At 45.4% G+C, this 21,376-nt stretch overlaps 1 protein-coding gene and 1 non-coding gene across 2 annotated transcripts in view; both read right to left on the bottom strand.

The window, feature by feature from the left end:
• SUPT16H (SPT16 homolog, facilitates chromatin remodeling subunit) overlaps window positions 1-19,610 on the bottom strand; it is a 32,771-nt gene extending 13,161 nt beyond the window's left edge. Inside the window, exons 1-19 of the mRNA XM_056527865.1 lie at window positions 19,159-19,610; window positions 17,771-17,863; window positions 16,214-16,384; window positions 15,227-15,382; window positions 13,517-13,663; window positions 13,276-13,427; window positions 12,735-12,907; window positions 11,761-11,851; window positions 11,589-11,662; window positions 11,382-11,494; window positions 4,219-4,284; window positions 4,013-4,111; window positions 3,751-3,866; window positions 3,489-3,642; window positions 3,142-3,269; window positions 2,918-3,053; window positions 2,704-2,830; window positions 544-662; window positions 319-444 (exon numbers count right to left, since the gene is read on the bottom strand). Coding sequence (XP_056383840.1) covers window positions 319-444; window positions 544-662; window positions 2,704-2,830; window positions 2,918-3,053; window positions 3,142-3,269; window positions 3,489-3,642; window positions 3,751-3,866; window positions 4,013-4,111; window positions 4,219-4,284; window positions 11,382-11,494; window positions 11,589-11,662; window positions 11,761-11,851; window positions 12,735-12,907; window positions 13,276-13,427; window positions 13,517-13,663; window positions 15,227-15,382; window positions 16,214-16,384; window positions 17,771-17,863; window positions 19,159-19,224 — 2,307 coding nt within the window. The 5' untranslated portion in view covers window positions 19,225-19,610. The remainder of the gene's footprint in view (window positions 1-318; window positions 445-543; window positions 663-2,703; window positions 2,831-2,917; window positions 3,054-3,141; window positions 3,270-3,488; window positions 3,643-3,750; window positions 3,867-4,012; window positions 4,112-4,218; window positions 4,285-11,381; window positions 11,495-11,588; window positions 11,663-11,760; window positions 11,852-12,734; window positions 12,908-13,275; window positions 13,428-13,516; window positions 13,664-15,226; window positions 15,383-16,213; window positions 16,385-17,770; window positions 17,864-19,158) is intronic.
• Window positions 17,946-18,044, bottom strand: LOC130345642 (small nucleolar RNA U6-53/MBII-28). The gene has a single exon (XR_008884286.1). It is a non-coding gene; the product is annotated as a small nucleolar RNA U6-53/MBII-28 (small nucleolar RNA).
• Window positions 19,611-21,376: the final 1,766 nt, after the last annotated feature.

The following is a 21,376-nucleotide window of genomic DNA, read 5'->3' as shown; positions in this document are numbered from 1 at the left end:
TAACAGCATTTAGTGATATGCCTTACAGCAGGAATCAGACAGGACCTTCCCCTTTCACATGAATTGGAGATGTTAGAGGGCATTCTCTGTGACCATTTTGTGATCATTCTACAGAGAGGGTGGATGCCGATCTTTCATGTAAATTGTCGTGGATCCAGTGTTATTTATACACCGGCATCACCTTTTACTGTACTCCTGTCTGTATTGATCTGTACAAAGCAGAAAGTCCTAGCTTAATTTTAGGCCTAGTGCTAATTCTAGCTATTCAAATGAAAAACTGAAAAGAAAAAGTAAAAAATAAATAAAAAATCTGCTAACCTGTTCTGCGTACAGGTCATCACGGTCATGCATATGCTGGTGTTTTCCGAGATCTGTGGTGATCTCTCCAACTTCTGTGTAGAACTGGACATCAGTGTGTCTCTTTTTCCCAAACATTATGGCATTCTGTACAACAAAATTATAGGATGGGATAAATATACATTAGCAGTTATATGAGGTCCAAAGATATTTCTCTTTTTTTTCCCTCAAAGTCTTTGTCTTTACCTTTAGGTGGAAATGAAGCACAATGATCATCTCTCCATCACAAGGCTGGAAAATGGCATGTTTAATGTTATTGTATAAAATATCCACTTTATCGCCTCTTACAGATGTAAAGCGGAAACCTAAAATGTGACAAAGAAAAACATTTAAGAAAAAGGAGATTTTCATGTACTCATAAAATCTCTCTCGTAGCCTTCATTGAGGGACACAGAGACCATGGGTATATATGCTCTTGCCACTAAGAGGTGCTGACACTAGGGGGAAAAAAAAAAAGTCTGCTCCACTGGAAGTGAGGAAATTAGTTGTCACAAAGCAGAAGGAGAAGCCAACCAAGAGACAAGTCCGAAGGACCCTAGGAAGGAATCCCGGAGAAACACTCAAGAACCGGAAAAGGCTATCCAGACAAGAATGAAGACATGGGTTGGTGCTGTGTCCCCCAATGAAGGATATGAGAAATATTTTACGGCGAGTACAAAAAGAGAAAAAAATCTTTTCTCGGTCACTCTTCAATTGGGGACACAGATCATGGGACATACCAAAGCAGTCCCTGAGGTAGGAAGAACAACACACGAGGAAGGGAGTCAGTCCGGATACTGAACCCCAGCCGGCCGTAAGACTCACGGACGAGACCCTGGGCTAAAAGGCAACAAAGACCTGGAACTGAGCGTCCGGCAGTTCCCACTGTCCATGGAGATTGTCTAGGACGCCAAGGAAGGGACCGTCCTAAGAATAGACTCAACCAACAGGCCAGAGAGAGAGACAGGAAGGGGCGATGCAGAAACCCGATGGGCCGAACTAACCTGAAAGGAGGTAGGAAACCAACTACAAGAAGCACAGAACCATACATAGGGAGAGCCCGGTTGGGAACAAAAAGGCAACGACAAGAGAACCTCATACAGAGGACCAACCGAAACCTGAGAACCTGGCGAGAAAACGCCAGGGAGAGCCAAAGGAGAGTCTGTCAAGGTGAAGACCAGAAACTTCTGGAAGAAAGAGAGGCATAGTGCAGAAGATCGGATCCAAAAAGCTGTAGCCTCTAAAACACTGTCCCAGGGGCACAGCGTGAGTAACCAGGAAGAAGAGCGGACTCTGAGAGGACGCCACACAGTCTGAACAGCGGGAAGAAACCACAGCCACACTGCAGCCAAAAAAAATAGCCCGACTGGAACAACCCAGTAGCCAGATTTGCCGTCCAACCCCGGAGTAAATGGACCCAGAAGGAGGACAAGGAAAGTAAGGAGGAACCCGGAAAACCGGAACGTCAACATGGAACTGGAGACTCTCGAGACACCAGGAGGTGCCCCACCTGCAGGGAGAGCAAAACCAATAACCGCAAAATGCTCCGGGAAACATACTGCTATGTTGGGACAAGAAGAAGAGCAGTAGAGAACGACCGCCCCACAATGGAAACGTGGAGAAGCCTGGGAAGTTGCACTACACTTGCCCGGGAATGCAATCATCACGAAGGCCCGAAGGACTAGGAGGACCGACCCAGACAATAAGGTACACCACAGCAGTCTCGAAGACAGCCCAAAACACAGATTAACTGGTCTTGGACCCAGTGGTCGGAGCGATCCATAGCACTCCCATACAGGAACCCAGGAAGATACCTGGAGTATGCCCGAACAGAGGTGCTCAACCGCCACAGATCTGTGGAAACAATTACAAAGGAAGGCCTAAGGTACACCGCACCAAAGAGGAGGTGAGGAGCTCCCAGACCTGTGTCTTGCCTCCTACCGACACTAGCTAAAACTGGAATACCTCACTTCCAGTGGGAGGGTATATCCTGCCAGGGAGGAGCAGACTTTTTTCCCCCTAGTGTCAGCACCTCCTAGTGGCAAGAGCATATACCCGTGTCCCCCAATGAAGAGCGACCGAGAAATAAAATTGATAAAGTATAAAATGTTTATTCATCAGCAGAGCATCACACTATCAGGCAGCATGCTCCAATAGATGTTAAACTGCACAGTCAGACATTGCTCAACTGCTCCCATTATACTATTAATCTGATACAATTACATTAACTCCATTATTTATTTTAGATGTTTAATATTTTGTCATTAGAGGCTGATGATGCTGGCAAGTTTCTGCAGATGAAAGCACAAGAAAGCTTTGAAAAAATGGTTGCATTGGAAAGCTTTGCTTTTGACTGTTCACACTTACCATTTACATGGGCCTCGAGAGAGCCCTGCATTCGCTTCTGTGCAATGTTGGGCCTAATGTACAGGTCTTTTAATTTTGGATTACTACGATTAAGATTAATGACCAGGGAATCTTGCTTTACAATGCCCTGTAGAAGGTATCAAAAGCATCAATTAACATTCAGGGAAATCAAGCACATAAGATAGCGACATACACAAATGAGTTATTTTCTCACCTCTTTCTCCTTCTCTTCTGCCTCTCGTGTCTTGTATCGTTTCTGCACTTCCTTAATAATTCGGAAAGCATTCTGCAAGTTGAGTGATGGCACAGCAGTCTCTCCAGGGGTCTTCATGTTAGAAGCCCTGTATGTTCTGAATAAAGAATTATGAATCAAGAAATAAAATTATATTCTTTATATATAGTAGAATGGTAACCCAATTATTGGAACACATTACGTACATTTCCTTAACGAATGTGGCATCGGGGTTGGGAAAAATGTTGCCTTCATTTCGCCCTAGAGCACTACCCGGGCAGTAGAAGTTGATACGCAGATAAGTATAATCACCTTCAACTGACATACTAATATTCTGAACAAAATGAAACAGAAAACATGTAAGAAAGCACAAAGCTTACAAGCCATTATACAAGGTTTGTCTACATGGAAAACATGATTAAAATGCTTAACACAACAACAAAAAAATATTTTCTTAATTTTATAACTGGTAGCAAAGAGATCGGTAATATGCCTATCAATTCTGATTTAATAATTCTACCCTTTACTTTACATTCAGCAGATGCTAATTTACCTTGATGGTGGCAATATGGAAGGGAGTAGCAATTCCAAACACAGGCATAATCACAGTCTCATACTTTTTGTCTATATAAATCTTCATCTCTCGAATTTCTGGCTCTTTTGGCATTTGAGATACATTTTTATATGAAACATTAGACTTTCGGGCCCTGGGTGAAGAGAAACAATTATTACCAGTGAGTGAGACTGCAGACAGCAGTTATACCAGAGGCTTGAAAGAACTGCACCAGTAATATGGGTTAAGATCAGGGACTTACTTCTGCGCCTGTTGCTCGCCCTTTTGTTCTGTCAGCCTTCTTCGCGCTTCCTCATTCAATTGTGTTGCAAGCTCTTTCTGATGAGTTCGGCGCTTCTCCTCTGCAGTCATCTCATTCTAAGAAATGACAGTGAAGCATTCAAGAACGGCATAACTTAAGAAAACACTAAGGATTTCATGCATTATCTAAAGTTTTAAGTTCTCAAGCATAATCAATGTGTAGTTCACTTATTACTCAATGTTATGTAAAACACAGAACATACTCTAGTTCTTTCCGTAAGAAGTGCTGCAGCTCGAGATCCTCTGCCAAGAAGGTCTTCAGCTTCATCCTTTTCTTCTTCCTCCTCATCTTCATCTTCATTCTGATAAGACAATGGTAATTGTAAGATCCTTGAAGAGTTTGACTATAAAAGTCAAGTAAAATAGATATACCAAATTTAATAAGAAATATTATAAATAAATAGTTTACCTTTAAGAAGATCCCAACATTTTTCACTTTTTTCTTAACACTGGTAAGAATTGTTGCTGGTCCCTCCTAAGAAAAGTTTACAAGAAAAACATAAGAAAAATACAGACTCTCTATTCCCCCCAGACACCGATCATTATCATGTGTGCATCGTGCACTGGTTTGTTATCACAATGTGAGTCATACACTGGTTATTATAAGGTGATCAGTACATCAAAACTACCGTATTTAATCTGCGTATAACACGCACTTTTTAGGCTAAAATTTTTAGCCTAAAGTCTATGTGCGTGTTATACGCCGATACACCCCCAGGAAAGGCAGGGGGAGAGAGGCCGTCGCTGCCGGTTTCTCTCCCCCTGCCTTTCCTGGGGGTGTATCGGCGTATAACACGCACATAGACTTTAGGCTAAAAATTTTAGCCTAAAAAGGAGAGAAGAGAAGCGGTGCCGACAGACAGGGGGAGAGAAGGGGCAGCGGCACCCATTGCCGGCGCCGCTGCCTCGTTGCCTCCCCCCATCCCCAGTTGCATAATTACCTGTTGCCGGGGTCGGGTCCGCGCTGCTTCAGGCCTCCGGTGTGCGTCCCCTGCGTCGTTGCTATGCGCTGCACGACACGGCGCATAATGTCAGTGCGCATAGCAACGACGCAGGGGACGCACACCGGAGGCCTGAAGCAGCGCAGACCCGACCCCGGCAACAGGTAATTATGCAACCGGGGATGGGGGGAGGCAACGGGGCAGCGGCGCCGGCAATGGGTGCCGCTGCCCCTTCTCTCCCCCTGGCTGTTGGCGCCGCTTCTCTCCCCCTGGCTATCGGCGCCGGCAATGGGGCGCTGGCACCGATAGTCAGGGGGACAGAACGGGCAGCGGCGCCGATAGCCAGGGGAGAGAAGGGCCGGCAGCAGGGCTCTAGACCCCAGGAAAGGCAGGGGGAGAGGCCTCTCTCCCCCTGCCTTTCCTGGGGGTGTATCGGGGTATACACGCACACACACGCACCCTCATTTTACCATGGATATTTGGGTAAAAAACTTTTTTTACCCAAATATCCTTGGTAAAATGAGGGTGCGTGTTATAGGCCGATGCGTGGAATACCCCGATAAATACGGTAATTAGAATAAAAAATAAAAAAAATTATATACACATAGGTAAAGAGGAGAGACAGCACCGATCCAATCAGCGTGCGCAAGTAATCATCCGGGAATGCCAACCCGGAAAGGCATGCAAAAGTCCAAAGTGGATACAGCACCAAATAGCTGAGGACTCAGGCTAGTAGATGGAATGAGACTATTTGCTATACATGTGCAACGTTTCGGCAACAAACTGCCTTTTTCAATGCTTAAAAAGGGCAGTTTGTTGCCAAAACGTTGCACATGGATAGCAAATAAAGTCTCATTCCATCGACTAGCCTGAGTCCTCAGCTATTTGGTGCTGTATCCACTTTGGACTTTTACACATATACATACATACACACACACACAAAATCAGGGAATTGATCTGTTACAAGTAGCACTACACAAACACTTTGGCAGTTTCAATAGGAGGGCAGTAAAGAATAGTAAAAAATGGTTGTCAGGTCACAATGCTTCCTTGTCTGAAAGCAGCAAAGAATGAGAAGGACATGAGGTTATAAATGGCCACTCATTAAAACTAATGTTTGCTATTGCACATCTTATGGTAAATAAAAATCTTTCTAATGTACTTTATTAAAAAAAATGTTTTTTGTTTTGTGTTTAAGAAAGGTGCCACTAGGTGTCTCCCTACTTGTCCAGAGCACATTTCCCCCCATCTCTTGCACAGACTTTGGACACCTGCTGGCCTGGCAGAAGTCCAAAATCAGGAAATGCAGTCTGGAGTGCTGAGGAGCGGGGTGGGGCCTTATCCAATCATAGCTCATCTCACATTGAACTGCTCTGGGTTGTTTGTAGCAGAGTGAGGGAGGAAGTTCTCCCCTGTATGGCTTTAGATGATGTCACGCCTGCTGGGTAATGCCCCTCCCCAGTCTGTGTGTGAATGAGAGATTGAGCAGAAAATACAGAGCAATATCAAGGTAGAAAGCTATAAAAAAAATTATAAAAATAAAGGCAGGGGGTGGTTTAATCATGATGGGGGCAGTGAACTAGGAGGATTACAAAATGTTTACAAGATCATGTCAGGTACTCCAAGTCCTTCTTTAGCTCCACTGTGCACTGTTTAAAACCTGTATAGAGAAACAGTGGTGAATCAGAATGCTTCTTTCATTTTTCAGAGATATTTTTAAAAATAAAAGAAGGAATCTGATTGTTTGCTATAGGCAACTCATGCACTCTTCCCTACGCAGGTTTTGATAAATTTCCCCTAAATGTTTTGGGCAGGTGCACAGGTCTACCATAGAGTATTCACATGCGCCTGTTCGAGAGATTTCTTGCTATGATTTTGTTAAAACTGCAGTAAAAAGACTTACCGTAAAATCTCTCTCTCGAAGGATCCATTGGGGGGGGGGGGGGTATATGATGCTGTCTCTAGGAGGCTTGACACTATGGTAACCAAAAAGTCGGCTCCTCCCAGCAGGATATACCCGCCTCCAGGCCACTGAGCAATTCAGTTTTAGTCCCAGAGCAATAGGAGGAGACCGACAGGTCAAAGGAAAAGCCATGAACTGTCCGAGAACCAGAAGAAAAATTAACTGAACACACCCTCGGACAGATAACCGAAAAGGAACCCCAGAAAAGGGCAGGAGCTGTGTCCCCCAATGGATCCTTCGAGAAAGAGATTTTACGGTAAGTCTAAAAAAATCTCCTTTCCTCTATCGGCTCCATTGGGGGACACAGAACCTTGAGACGTACCAAAGCCGTCCCTTGTGTGGGCAGAGAAAAAAGGTCAGGCAGTCGGCTGTACCACCGCCGCCTGCAACACTTTACGGCCCAGACTAGCATCAGCCGATGCGAAAGTATGACCCTGGTAGAATCTCAAAAAAGTGTGCAAAGACGACCAGGTGGCCGCTGCCTTGTTTCGGAGAGCCCAGGATGCCCCCACAGAGCGGGTGGAATGAGCCAAAACCCTGAAGGGTGCGATCTTCCCCTTGCAGCGGTAAGCTTCCGAAATAGCACGTCGGATCCACTGAGAAATGGTGGCCTTGGAAGCAGGCGTTCCCTTTTGACGACCTTCCATAAGGACGAAAAAAGAATGGCACTGACGAAAGGAAGAGGTGACAAAGATAAGTCCGAACAGCCCGTACCACATCCAATTTGTGGAGTAAGCGATCCCTGGGATGAGAAGGAGCAGGACAAAAGGACGATGTCCTCGTTAAGATGAAAAGCCGAAACAACCTTAGGTAAGAAGGATGGATCTGGCCGGAAAACAACCTTGTCCTGATGAACAGGAAGGGAGAACGGCAGGAGAGAGCTGCCAGTTCAGATACTCTCCTAATGGAAGTAATGGCCATAAGAAAAGCCACCTTCCAGGATAGAAGGCGAAGGGGAACCTCCCTAAGAGGCTCAAAAGGTGCGTCCTGGAGGGCACCTAGAACTCAAGTCCCAAGGGGGACCGGGAGAGAGACAGAGAGAGACAGAGAGAGACAGAGACTTTCCACGCAAGTACAGATGGTGACCAGGGATGGTATCCGGAGCGGACTCCCGACAAGAGGGCTAGACGTTTGTCAGGCAGGAGGAGAATCAGAGCCGAGGCAGAGTCGAACAGAAGCCCCAAGAAGATCAGAGACTGGGTGGGGGAGAGAACTGACTTGTCTGGGTGGCCTTGATGAGGAGGTCGTCCAAGTAGGGTATCACTGATACCCCTCTTGACCGTAACAGAGCTACCACAGGCGCCAGAATCTTGGTAAGAACTCGTGGCGCTGTGGCCAGACCGAAGGGGAGAGCCACAAATTGATATTGACCTTCCGGAACCGCAAAGCAGAGATACCGCTGGTGTCCGGGAAAAATTGGAACGTGGAGGTAGGCATCCTTGATGTCCACCGAGGAAAGAAACTCCCCTTGATCCATGGACGCCACCACCGAATGGAGAGATTCCATTCAGAAATTGCGGAGAGGATGATGTTGGTTGAGACGTTTGAGATCCAGGATTGGTCGCACAGAACCGTTTTTTCTTGGGAACCACGAAAAGGTTGGAATAGAAACCCCGAAAGCGTTCCCTTGGAGGAACCGGGACAATGACACCCTGGATGAGAAGGGACTGAAGAGCCTCCCGAAATTTCCTCGCAAGCGAGGGAGATCGGGAAGCACGGGACTGAAAAAAATGATCCCTCGGAAGGGAGGCAAATTCTATCCGGTATCCGTTGGACACCACGTCCCTGACCCAGGAGTCCTGAATGTGTGTGGTCCAAACGTCTCAAAAGAGCAAGAGGCGACCTCCCACCCGTGAAAAAGCTGCGGGTGGGGGCGTCCCTTCATGCAGAAGTGGGGTTTGCGGTTGCCCGATTTGGCCGCAAAACGTCCGGAACGGTTGGTGTCCGACTTCCAAGCAGGACGCGCCTTGAAAAAGGGGGCTTTCTTGTCACGTGAAGGCACCTGGCTGGACCCTTTAGAGGGGCCAGACGTCCGAAAGGAAGAAGACTTTCTGCGGAAAGAAATGTTAGACTTGCTTTGAGGTAATAAGGAGCTCTTGCCACCTGTCGCCTCAGAGATAATCTCATCCAGGCGTTTGCTGAAAAGTCGGGAACCGGTAAAAGGAATCTCGGTGAGAGACTTCTTAGAAGCAGCATCTGCGTTCCATGTTTTAAGCCAAATGGAATGACGGAGGGCCACTAGATTACCCGTGGCAAAGGCAGCGCAGCGAGCTGAGTGCAAGAAAGCAGAACACAGAAAGTCCCCTGCTTAGGAACATTGGAGGGCCAGAGCAGACCGTTCTTCCGGGGGAGATCCCGAAAGAATGCTCTGACGGAGTTGGGAAAGCCAAACCGAAAGGGCCTTAGACACCCAGGTGGAGCGAAGGCAGGAAGCAGGGAGGCACCCGCTGCTTCAAAGGCATACTTCGCTAAGGATTCAACCTTTTTGTCTGCCGGATCCTTGAAGGCAGCTGCATCCGCCAGCGGCAAAGTAGTCGCTTTAGAGAGGCGGGAAACCGGAGGATCCACCGCCGGAGAGGAAGTCAATTTGGAGACAAGGTCCTTGGCGAAGGGATATCGCGAATGAACATTCTTCAGTCTCTGAAACTTCTTCTCAGGGTGTTTCCAGGCAGATTCTAGAATGGCATCAAATACAGCGTGAGAGCTGAACACTTTGGGTGCCGGTCGGGCACGATGAAAGGATACTTCTGGAACTGCGTCCGAAGTTCCTGGGTCCTCTAGGTTAAAGGTGTCTCTTATGGCCATAACCAATGAGTTCACCGTGTCCACTGAGTCCGAACGGTCCTCTGAGTCAGAAGCCGAAATGGAAACCTCGTCCGCCAGCTCTCCAGGAGAGTGCAAACGAGTGGAGGCGGCCCTAGAAGAGGGAGAATCTGACCCGATACGTGGCTCAGGAGAGCCAGAGCGGTGACCTTGAGAACGTCCTCTGCAAGAGAGACGCTTGTGGCCTGAAGATGCGGTCGGGCGAGACCTGCGAGAGGATCGCCTGTGTCTGCCAGATGACTCAGGGGATGAGTCAGAGGAGACACCCCTATTACGCTTATGTGAAGCATAGGGAGAAGGGGATCGGGACCTTCTAGAGGGCCGGTGAAGGGTAGACCTCTCCAAGGCAGTAACCACAGAACGGGAGACCTGTGCCAAGTCGGATATAGACTGGGAGAGGGAGGAAACCCAGGCTGGAGGGTAGGCCGAACCCGGGTCTGAAGGAGCACCTGGGTTAGAGGTTTGGGGGAGCAGTGGAGCAGGCAGAACAAGTGGGTTCAGCAGAACCTGGCATTTTTGCAGAGCAGTTTTTACAAGCGTAATGGGTAACTAATGTTTCCGATATCTGCTTTGAGGGAGGAACTGTACTGGGCACGAACATAGCTAAAAAATTACAGTCTCACCCAAGTCTGTGTCCCAAGGCAGCTGCTGTGAGGAGAACTCCGCACAGTGGCTGTGAGGAGAAAGAAGAGACGCCGGCCAATAGGAAGAAGAGGCCGGGTCAGAGGAAAGGGCGCTGTGATTGGCCCTTGCACAGCCCCAAACGTGTGCACGGTGCTGATTGGCTGCTATTTCGCGCTGCTGAAGCGCTCATGCGCCCTGGTGGGCAGAGCCAACGTTCGCCGGGCCGCCAAAGAATTACAGCGGGACTTAAAAATGGCGCCCGCTCCGAAGCCCAAGCGCACACGCCGCCTTAGTGAGCTCCTATGCGCCCGGGGAACGGAGCGGGTGAAGTGCCGTCAGCAGCCGCGGCTGCCGAAAGTGAAAGTAAAAGGCTCACCCGCCCGCAGAGAAGCCTGCGGCGCATACAGTAACAATAGTCAAATAAAGTGCCCCTTACTGTGAACACACTGCCCCTTGTCACAACTGCTCCCCCAATCCCCCTGCAGGGAAAAATAAGTATCCCACGGCCAGCCCCAGCTTAATAAAGACAGGTCCAAAAAAAAAAAGAAACAGAGGGTCTCCAGCTGTTGCATGACCAAGGGAAAGAAACATACTCAGCTATGCTGAAGAACTTACCTAAAGAAGTCTTCAGAATGTAGTCTTCAGTCAGCATTTTCAACTGCAGCAAGCCAAGCTCATAGCGAGGCGAACAGGGAGGTAGGGGGACCCGGACCCATGAGGTGCAACCCCAAGCGCTGACCGTTGGCGAGAGGGGGTTAACAGTACATCCAAGATGCCTGCCACCTCTCAAAATGGGGAAACAGTGAACCATAGTTCCTGAGTCCCCACCTGAAAACAGAAATAAAAAGCAACAAAGCACTAACACATTCCCTAATCCTAAAAAATAAAAAATATGAGACCTGGTCTGGAGAACACCAGATCAGTGTCCACCTCCTTAAGACACTAAGCAAAAACTGAATTGCTCAGTGGCCTGGAGGCGGGTATATCCTGCTGGGAGGAGCCGACTTTTTGGTTACCATAGTGTCAAGCCTCCTAGAGACAGCAGCATATACCCAAGGTTCTGTGTCCCCCAATGGAGCCGATAGAGAAAACTTCAGATTCACCAAATAGTAGCTTTTTACTCATCATCTAAACCACAGCAGTATGAAGAAAAAAAAGCAACAAAACTAGTAGATGTAAACAGCTCTTAAGGTAATTCTACCCCCTGCTTTCTGGGCTTACCTCATTAATCAGCACTGTATCCCCAACGAACAAGGCATATGTCTTCTCTTCTGGTTTCTTTCCCTCCTTGTTGGTGAGGTCTGCCAGACCCAAGTGAACACTGAACACCATTCCTAACAAAGAATCAATTTCACATGAAAATTTCTCACTTGAGAACATTTGCCTATTTTTCAAAAATAAAAAAAACAAATATATAATGGATTCTACCTTTCTTGAGTTTGTATTGATTTTTGCTATTTATCACAAGAGATCCTTCCCGAAACTCAATTCCCATTGCAAAGCTGCAGAGGAAAAATAAAAAGGGCCATAAAAAAGGTTACCAAGAAGTAGGTAATCTACTGCATGTAATATTCTGCACAAGCATCTGTACTGCACACACCCCAGGTTTTTCGTGATCCGGCTCATTAGATCTGATTTCTGTTTCTTCACTTGATCCATAATTGCTTGATAGATGTCACTTATTTTTGCACCTGGTGTCAAAACAGATCAGGTTTAGACTGCTTGTAAACTACTTTCACAATAAGACCTAGAAAAGCATTCATCACATGTCAAACATAGCCCCATTTACTTAAGAGATAGGGCTGGTATTCATCAGAACACACACACACACACAGAAAACTTATGCATACCTCCTTTCTGGAAAGGTGCTCAAGGCAGAGAGTGACCCCCTATACTACACTCACCCGTCTGGCTTCTTCAGATGCATGTGGGGTCATACCTATTGGTATGCTCACACTGAGTGGCGTCAGTGCAATTCAGACTGCAGCAGCAGTTAAAGGGGATGGGTGACTGGCAATGGAGTTAAGAACAAAGCAGCATACTGCCTGGTCTCCTGCTTCTGGCACCCTAGTGAAGCAGCCCACACCTACGAACCCCCTCCTGAATAACAAACCTCAATCAGCACCCAAGATGTCTGTAGGAGGGGTGTAGCCTGTGCTGGCAAAGTTAACAATTTCTTGCTTAGTGTCATCTCCTAACGGCATTAACCTATACAATGGTCTATATCTCCCACAGTGTTAATTTTGATTCAGTTTTAATCATATTTTAGTCATCAGAATAGTTTTAGTCTGGCTACATTGATTCTACATTCTATCATTCTACAATGATCCTGCTTTGTCCTCTAAAGGCAGCACATATACCTGTAACTACAGTTTCCAATAAACCAAATAGCTTGTGCTATATATTAGGAGGATCATGATCTATGCCTATAGAGGTGTGTACTTGCTGGGGCCAGATAAGGAAAAAAGGGGGGGGGGAGGGGATAAATAAAACTCCATAGCTAGGCCTTCTTACACTTTTCCCACACAATGTAACTACATACAGTAAGATTAAGACAATTCATTCAGCACATACCATGTTTCAACTCCTTGCATAAATCTTCCTGCAACTGTAGTAAAAAGTTGTAATTTTCCTGCATTTCCTGTGTTGGATCCACCATGAGGGTGCGCACTAGATTGGAGCAGTAAGACTTGTAGCGGACCCCCATGGCACATGTGATTGCTCCAAAGTGCATGTGGTTTTTGTCACTATAAGCAAAACACAAATCAGAGGAAAGATTTAGTTTCTAGCAGACTTCAAACATTAATTCATTTTACTGTATTAAAGAAAACATTTCTCCTTAGCAGTTTTTTTTTTTTACTACTGTTAAGAGTATTTAGGGAGATGCTTCACAGGAGCCAAATGGAGAATAGGAAACAATAGACTAAAGGGGACTGCACTATGGAAGAGTGTTCTAGACAAGGTCAATGATCTGTATAGGTGTCAGCCAGTGTGTGGTGTTACTAGTGGATCTGTAGAGGGGCTACCAGCTTATTAGGAAAGAATATGTTTACCGTAACTTAAACATTTAATTTAAACAATGTCATTTTAAGATGACATCGGATGAAACACTTACCTGACCACACTGAATTTTAGATTATAGTTGCCTCCACTCTGGATGATGGGAGGGTAACACATTTCAATGGTGGATGGATCTGTCCCACTTAAATATTTTTTATCTTCTATAGCTTTCTCCACAGACTCGGCTAGCTTGCTGTGCCGTACTTTCTAGAATGAGAACAGCCAGAAGCTTTGTACATTTAAACCAGCAGTAAAAATACGAAATAATTGCCTTGAGAACTGAGTATATCTGTTACCTCATCAGCATCCACAATCTCCATGACACGTTCCTTGAAGAACTTGTTAAAGACATCTGAGGTGATGGTCGCTGCCTTTTTCATCAAATTTAGTTCTCCATCTTCTTTTACAGCAATTGTGTAAGCCACAGCAGCACTCATATCAGCCTATGTAACAAGAGATTACGTAAAACAGATATATAATGTTGTACTGTCATTTCATTAGCGTTTACACATTTTTATGGGCTCGTTCACTAACCTTCTGTGTTGCCCAGGAGGGAAAGCCACAGCTATATATTGAAGCTATCAGGCTTTATAAACTGCTCACATAACAATTGGTAAAAAGGGAGTGGCAAAGAACAATAATGAAAATCAGGGAGGTAAGTATGACAGCCCTAGATTTACTACTGTTGAACGTATCCAGCCATCTATATGAGGAGGTGATCTAAGAAACTGGTGTTCCAAAAGGAAAGTAGATAGACATTCAGATCACATACTATATTCTTGGATACGTTCAATGAGCAATTACATTTTGGTCACTTCTTGTGAAAAATATAAGGAAAAAGCTGTGAGTACTATGTTATGAAAACAGCAATGTCCCCAGATTTTAATATTCTTTTTCTTGTCAGTCTAGTTGTTATTACATATGCCAACTGTTGACCTACTTGGCTGTTACCACTGTTTATGAAAGGATTCCCCTCTATACAACATGGACTTTATATCGTAATGAATGAATAAAAAGTGGAATATCTTATTAGAAACCTGACACTAGACTCCAATATTATTTGTATTGAATTAGTCCTCACTGGCTGATTGTTAGGATTTAAGATAATAGGCCAGAGTGAGTGGCGATATATGGAAACTCCAAGGGTAATGCCCCCTTTTTGAGCATTGCACGATTTCCTGCTCTGACTGTGCAGATCAGATGTAGGAAATGATATCCATGTTGAGGAGACTGGTAGAAAGAGCTTGTCTGCCATGCTCTATATACAGCCATACACAATAGAAAAAGTTGTCATGAAGCAGAATCATGTAACCTAAGTACGGGGACGATCAATGGCAGATTTAAGGGGAAATAAGGATCAGGTAGTTGGATTTTAACTGTCCAGTCATTTGGTTCTCAGGAAATTAGGCGCTATTACCAGGTTGACAGGGCAACTGGCTTTCTCCCTTATCCCTATTCAGAACACATGCATGGCCAGCTGAGCTAACCATATGCATGTGTGTTTGAGCATGCTAAGGAGGTGAAATCGGGACAGTTAAAGGGGTACTCCACTTGTGATCTCCCCCTTGTGATGTCATGGCATGAAGGGGCGTGGCCGACCCCCGCAGTGCACACACACAGCGTTTGGAACAAAATGTTCCCAAAGCTGGCCAGTGGAGTACCTCTTTAACTGCCAGAAGAGCGAGCAGTTGGCCTTATATACATTGCCAGCTTTAAGAGTGAAAATGTGTATGATGTGTATGACTGTTGTAATAAAATGAGTGGCCAAGGAAAAAAAAAAAAAAAAAAAAAACAGTGCTGTAAACGAAATCACCAGTTGGACACATATTGCAGCATGGATGTTGTGTGTTAACTTAGATCAGTTATCCATCATTTACACCTATATTATTACCCTAAATGCCATTTAATACAAAGCAATACAAAGAGACCAAATATTCCACAACATAAAAAAAAAAGTGACACACAAACACATAGGAACAAGAAATATTAAAGCATTAATGTCTTACTTTGTCAAATCCTTCTTTATTCAGGCAGTCATACCAACTTTTCATGAAATCCCCTGGGAACTTGTCCTTGCTAAAAACACCAATCCGTTTTCCCTTCTTGCTCCCTTTAATGGCCTCAATCATCTTGTCGAAGTTTGCCTTGTTATTCTCATTTTGCTGTCCAAGAGGGGACAATAGTAAAGCAGTTTAATAACCTGACATAGGTATATTTAACATAGATGTAAGAATTTAGATACTTTGTTCTCCTTAACAGAACATGTAATGAGAAAGGGGATATACAAATAGCAAATTCTCACAACATGAACAATCCCCCTCCTCCTTCAGCCATGATGTTTTCCACTAAGAAAAATGTTAAATTCGGAAGCATTTAAAAGTTTTCTATTCTAAAAGGACAGTCAAAAACATCTGTTTTCAAGAGACAAAACTGTCATTGTGTAAGGAATACACCTAGGAGATGTCTGTTTTACTAAATAAATGTATTTATTCCCCACGAAATCATTCTGAAACATCTGTCCAAAAGTCTTTACACAGATCTAACCAAGTAAATCATGTGACCACTGAACATGCTTGAAGTGTGCCTGTCTTTTATAAAACTTTTAAAATGCCAAAGACATGTCAAAAGTCTTCAACGGCTACAGTCTCAGTGCTGTGACCGCCACCAATCATTAGGACAAGCGGGGAGAAACACGCAGCTGTGTACTCAACACTGTTCAGTTACACAAGAAGGGCTCTATTAGAAATCTATGAAGCCCAACAAGAGAAACTGGACAGAGATCGCAGCAAGAAGGGAAGGTAAAGTGGCACCCACATATTCTAATGAGCAATGGGGGGGGTCTTAGCAATGAAACCTTGACAGATAAAGCTTTTCATACACACCTGCAGCAAGCTTAGTGGTATGATGGAAGCTGATAGAGTCTGTGAAGTACACCCAATGTATAGTTCACTATAATAATGGCAGAAACTGCAGTGAGAATGTTCATCACCTACCTTCTCCCGCACTAGAAGTGTGATCGCTGGGGTACCATTTGCATTCTCATTGCCTTTTGTGTTTGCGATCTGCTTAAGAAACTCCACCTTTTTCTTGCTTGCCATGAAGAAAATTTTCTCCTCACAGAAAACCATTATAGTGTCTGTTAATTCGTAGCCAAAAAGCCAGGTCTGAAAAACAAAGACAACACATTCAAGTTTTGAGTGTGACAGAAAAATCACAAGTGCAAAATTGAACTTCAAACAGAAATATGATTGTATATGAACTCTCCAAGGACCTTTACATGGGGCAACTCACAGGCCAATTATTGCCTCATGTCAGAGACCCAGCGACAAGCATATGCTTCTTCAGATGAGGAATAACTGACATTATACAGCACTAAAAATCATCATTGGTTGGATGCTCATGTCCATGTATAAACAGAGGATGTGCGCCAACAACGACATGGTCAATGGTCACAAAAATCAATCCAGCCATCAAGTCTGACCGCTGAGACCCCCAGGGATCTCCAGAACAGGGCCTTGGCTTTCAGAGAGTACGTTTTTTATCTAAGAGCTGAGGAACGTGCTCTCGAATCACCCAAAGTGCAAGAAAAAGTGCAAAGTGTTACACTAAAAAAAGTGCAAAGGATGCGGTCTATCGCAAGCCATTCTCTGATAGGAGAGAGGCCCCCCAAACCACCTTACCCTTCACCTCCGGACAAAAAGGTACCTGTGAGGTTCCAGGTTCAATGTCCCTTTTTCCCGAAGCTGCTAAGGGACAACAAATGTCCCTTGGCGTTAGCCAGGGTGTCTGCCCGCAGAGCCAATAAAGGTCGGTACCCTGCCCATGCAGGAGTACGCTGGGTTTTTGCAGGGAGGTGCATCCTAACAACCCTGTGGACATACAACAAGTAAAAAGTGACACAGTGAACAAAAATAAATAAGTGAATGTGTGCAGATATACTGCCCGGACATCCATCTGGATCTATAAAAATTTCTCCAATCCTACCCAGAAGGCCAGGAACCAAGAGGCGAGTGCCACTAAGGTGAAGAGTTCATGGTGCCAGTGCTTCAACTCAGTAACTAAAGTACCTTGGCTCTAGACAAGCTCAGCCTCATGGCGAACTCGGAAGGAAACAGGTCACATCCGGGCAGCCACTGATCTGATTCCTCAGAACCAGCCCTGGAACGCCCTGGTACACCTGCCTCCTCCATGCAGCATCCATCCTACATCAATGGCTCGGACTAGACCACCGATAAGAACAGATACTACACTTGCTCTTAGCCAAAGATATGGGAGTACTGGAGATGCCCGAGTACTGAATTTTGGTATCTTTGGCACTCCCATAGAAACTAAATGGAGAACACACACACAGAGAGCCAAGAACCCATTCTGGAGATCACAGAGGGTCCCAGCAGTCAGACCCCCTACAATCAGAAGCCTATCCCCTACTATGCAGATAGGTAGTCTTTCACCGGACAATCATCAGTTTTGGGATAGGCTTGTGTGATGATCTACTTTATCAGCACTTGCATTGGTCTAGAAGTGCCCTTACACATATTTCTGGGTCTCACCTGTAGGGCAGTGGACTTGGCGTACACAATCTCCTCATCCACTCCCACTGATACCACAATAGCATCCACATTGGAGTAGTCATCTTCACCTTTCTGAAAAAGAACATAAGCAGTTCTATTAATACCAGGAAAGATATAAAGAATACTGGGAACAGAAAATCACATGATGTCATGGCAGCCTCAGTAAGTCATCTTGCACTCATTCGCAGGCAGCCCACAAACTACACGTTCACGGCTGCAGCGTCAGTATTAGCATGGCAAATCATCACAGGCAATGCCAGACACCAACCTCCTTAACCCAAATAACCATAGCACCTTGGTCAGGCTTGAACTCGTGGCCCCAGCACTGCAGGGCAGTAATGCTAACCACTAAGCCACCGTGCATTCCTCCCCGTGTCCCTATTGTTTACTGCATATCTGTCTGCTGAATAGACCTGACAGACCACCTGTAGTGCTCATACCCCCGGTATCGGACATTTCTATGGGGAGTCGGTAAAGGGGGATGAGTATGGTCATTTATAAGAATATTTTGTGGATTTAATTTTTTTCTTGTATATGTGTATGAACAATGGAAAATAATAAAGATTTATAAAAAAAACAAAAAAAACTTTACTAAACGCGCTTTGAATTATATAGTGAGATGCAGCACCCACCAGGATCAGAGGATGCCCACCCTCTAGGGGGAAAAAAAAAAAAAAACCTTCCCAGCTCTGATCACTATGCCAACAGCTGTCCGGGCATGCTGGGAATTGTAGTTTTGCAACATCTGGAGGACCACTGTTTAGAGAACACTGCTTTACATTTCCATACAGCAGCATGTAGCACCCACACTAAGCATGGCGGTTATAGTGACTAGTAGGGTGTACTTAACTAGTTGGCACGGAAACTTTATTAACCTCTCGCTTATTATTGGTAGGACTAGGACTTCTCCATTTTTCACTTTTATGGCTGACAGACTGTCAGCCTAGTGGACCACAAGTAGTCATCTGCACATCCTTTATAAATATATACACATTAGCTATCTATATCAGTGTATCCCAACATGTGTGCCTCCAGCTGTTGCAAAACTACAACTCCCAGCATGCCCGGACAGCCTTCGGCTGTCCGGGCATGCTGGGAGTTGTAGTTTTGCAACAGCTGGAGGCACACTGGTTGGGAAACACTGATCTATATCTATACACACGGACATATAGTAACAATCCGATTCTAATATATATCAGTCTACCGATCACACACAGGGCCCTTTATGTTCCCCGGGTGGCGGGGACAGCAAACACGTGACCGGCACGGATGACGGCTGCCGGCTAATAAGCACGTTCCCGAGCCCGCTCCTCCAGCACAGCCCCCGGTAACATGGTAGCCCGGTACATAACCCCGCCGTTTGTCACCTTCCAGTTGCTGTACAGACGCTTTATTCGCCGGTAATAGGCCTCTTTATCCAGGTTGACCGCCATCCTGTCCACAGGCCGGGGCTCCCTCCCGGAGCAGGCCGGCCTTCCCGCGTGTCTTTCCTGCTCTACTCGCCGGGTCAGACGTCAGTTAGCCGGGTAGTGCTCCGGGAAACACCGCGGGCTGGACGATGGCCTACACGGGCTCCGAGCAGAAGACGCACAAACGATGGCACGTAGGGCGGGAAATCCCGAGCTGCTAGAGAGAACCAGGGGGCGGAGAGAAAGGACCGGGAAAGGCGGAGAGAGCGCGGCCCACAGCGCCCCCTGCCGCCGAATATCAGCGCATCTACTTGCTGCTTGAGAGGAAAAAGCGTGGAGACTGTTCCGACATGTTTACACGGTGTCAGGTGACGCCGGAGCCGCGCGCTGGGTCTCTATAGGGAATGACACGAGGGGCACAGATACTGAAAAGAGTCATTAACACTACTGGGCAGGGCAGAAGGGGAGAGTTATCAAAACCTGTATAGAGGACAATTGCCCATAGCAACCAATCAAATTGCTTCTTTCATTTTGTAGAGGCTTTGTTAAAAATGAAAGAAGCGATTTGATTGGTTGCTATGCTTTTCCTCTGGACAGGTTTTAATAAATCTCCCCATAGTGTATGAGCAACCAGCCAATCAGGTCGTGTCTTTCAGTCCAGTGTGCCTGACAGAGATAAGAGCTGGAATCTGATTGGCTGCCACTGCCCCCAGAGACTAAGAGGCATGGAGGGATTTATCATTGTCTGAGGAAACCATGGGGGAGATTCATCGGTGTCTTCTTGCCACTGTTTTTGGCAGTAATTTGGGGAGCATACTAAAAGGAATGACAAAGTGGAATGCCCATAGACCTTAAAGGGGTACTCCCGTGGAAAACTTTTTTTTTATTTTCATTTTTTTTTTATCAACTGGTGTCAGAAAGTTAAACAGATTTGTAAATCAAGAATAGAAAAATTGGGGTATGTGCAGCTCACAAAATAAATTAGTCGAGGCTATATGGAAGGTACTTACACCAAAAAGTACAAAGATAAAGTAATTTATAGAGAAAAAAAAGGGGTACCAAAAAGCCTCTAGACTAATACCATGAATGGTACATGATGATAAAATTACAAAGGAATAGAGTCGGACTGTGCTTCACTTTAAATGATGAAAGATATTTAATATAAAATAATTACAAATAAAACATTAGTGTAAAATAATATAAATAATATGAATCCAAAACATAAATTGATACCTCCTTCCACAGGGCCCTTGTGGGGAGGTAATATGTAATATACAGTAATAAAATAATTTAAAATCCGCTTATATGGTATAATCTTCCGCTAATCCAATATTGTATAAACCAGCATAGTTCACTTTTTATAAAGTGCGCTCCGTGATCGTATATGTTGTAGAATTTAAAAGACTGCTCATATAGTCATATAGAGGGACATTTATCAATGTTTGCTTATGTATTTTTTTTTTTAGTAATTTTTTCCTTACTTTTTTTTTTGCTCATGTGCGACTTATTTATCAACTGCTTTCAGCCTGTTGATAATTTTCTTTCACGTAAGCAATTTTTCCTTTTTTACTTTGGTAGTAGCTTTTTCTGCTCCATGTTTGAGCTGGAGTAAATTTAGTCAATTTTTAACCCTGTCGCGACTTTTTTTTGCGCAGTTGCGACTGTCGCAGTTAATAAATACCTGACTACCCGTAGTCCATTTTAAAATTATTACTACGTACCATATTTTTCGCCTTATAAGACGCACTTTTTCTTCCCCAAAACTGGGGGGAAAAAGTCGGTGCGTCTTATATAGCGAATATACCCCTATCGCGGCGGTCCCTGCGGCCATCAACGGCCGGGACCCGCGGCTAATACAGGACATCACCGATCGCGGTGATGCCCTGTATTAACCCTTCAGACGCTGCGATCAAAGCTGACCGCTGCGTCTGAAGGGAAAGTGACACTAACCCGGCTGTTCACTGGGGCTGTTCGGGACCGCCGCGATTTCACCGCGGCGGTCCTGAACAGCCCGACTGAATAGCCGGGTTAGTGCTTACAGGACACCAGGGGGACCTTACCTGCCTCCTCGTGTCTTCTCCGTTCAGGGATCCCCTGTATGGCCGGCGCTCTCCTTCCTCGTCATCTAGTCGTCGCGTACGTGCGTAACGACGTGATGGCGGCGACGGAGAGCGAG

This window comes from Hyla sarda, chromosome 1, assembly GCF_029499605.1.
Source record: "Hyla sarda isolate aHylSar1 chromosome 1, aHylSar1.hap1, whole genome shotgun sequence".
In the NCBI taxonomy this organism is placed as follows: Eukaryota; Metazoa; Chordata; class Amphibia; order Anura; family Hylidae; genus Hyla; species Hyla sarda.
Note: the sequence above shows the minus strand (reverse complement) of the source record. Positions and strands in the feature narration are given on the sequence as shown.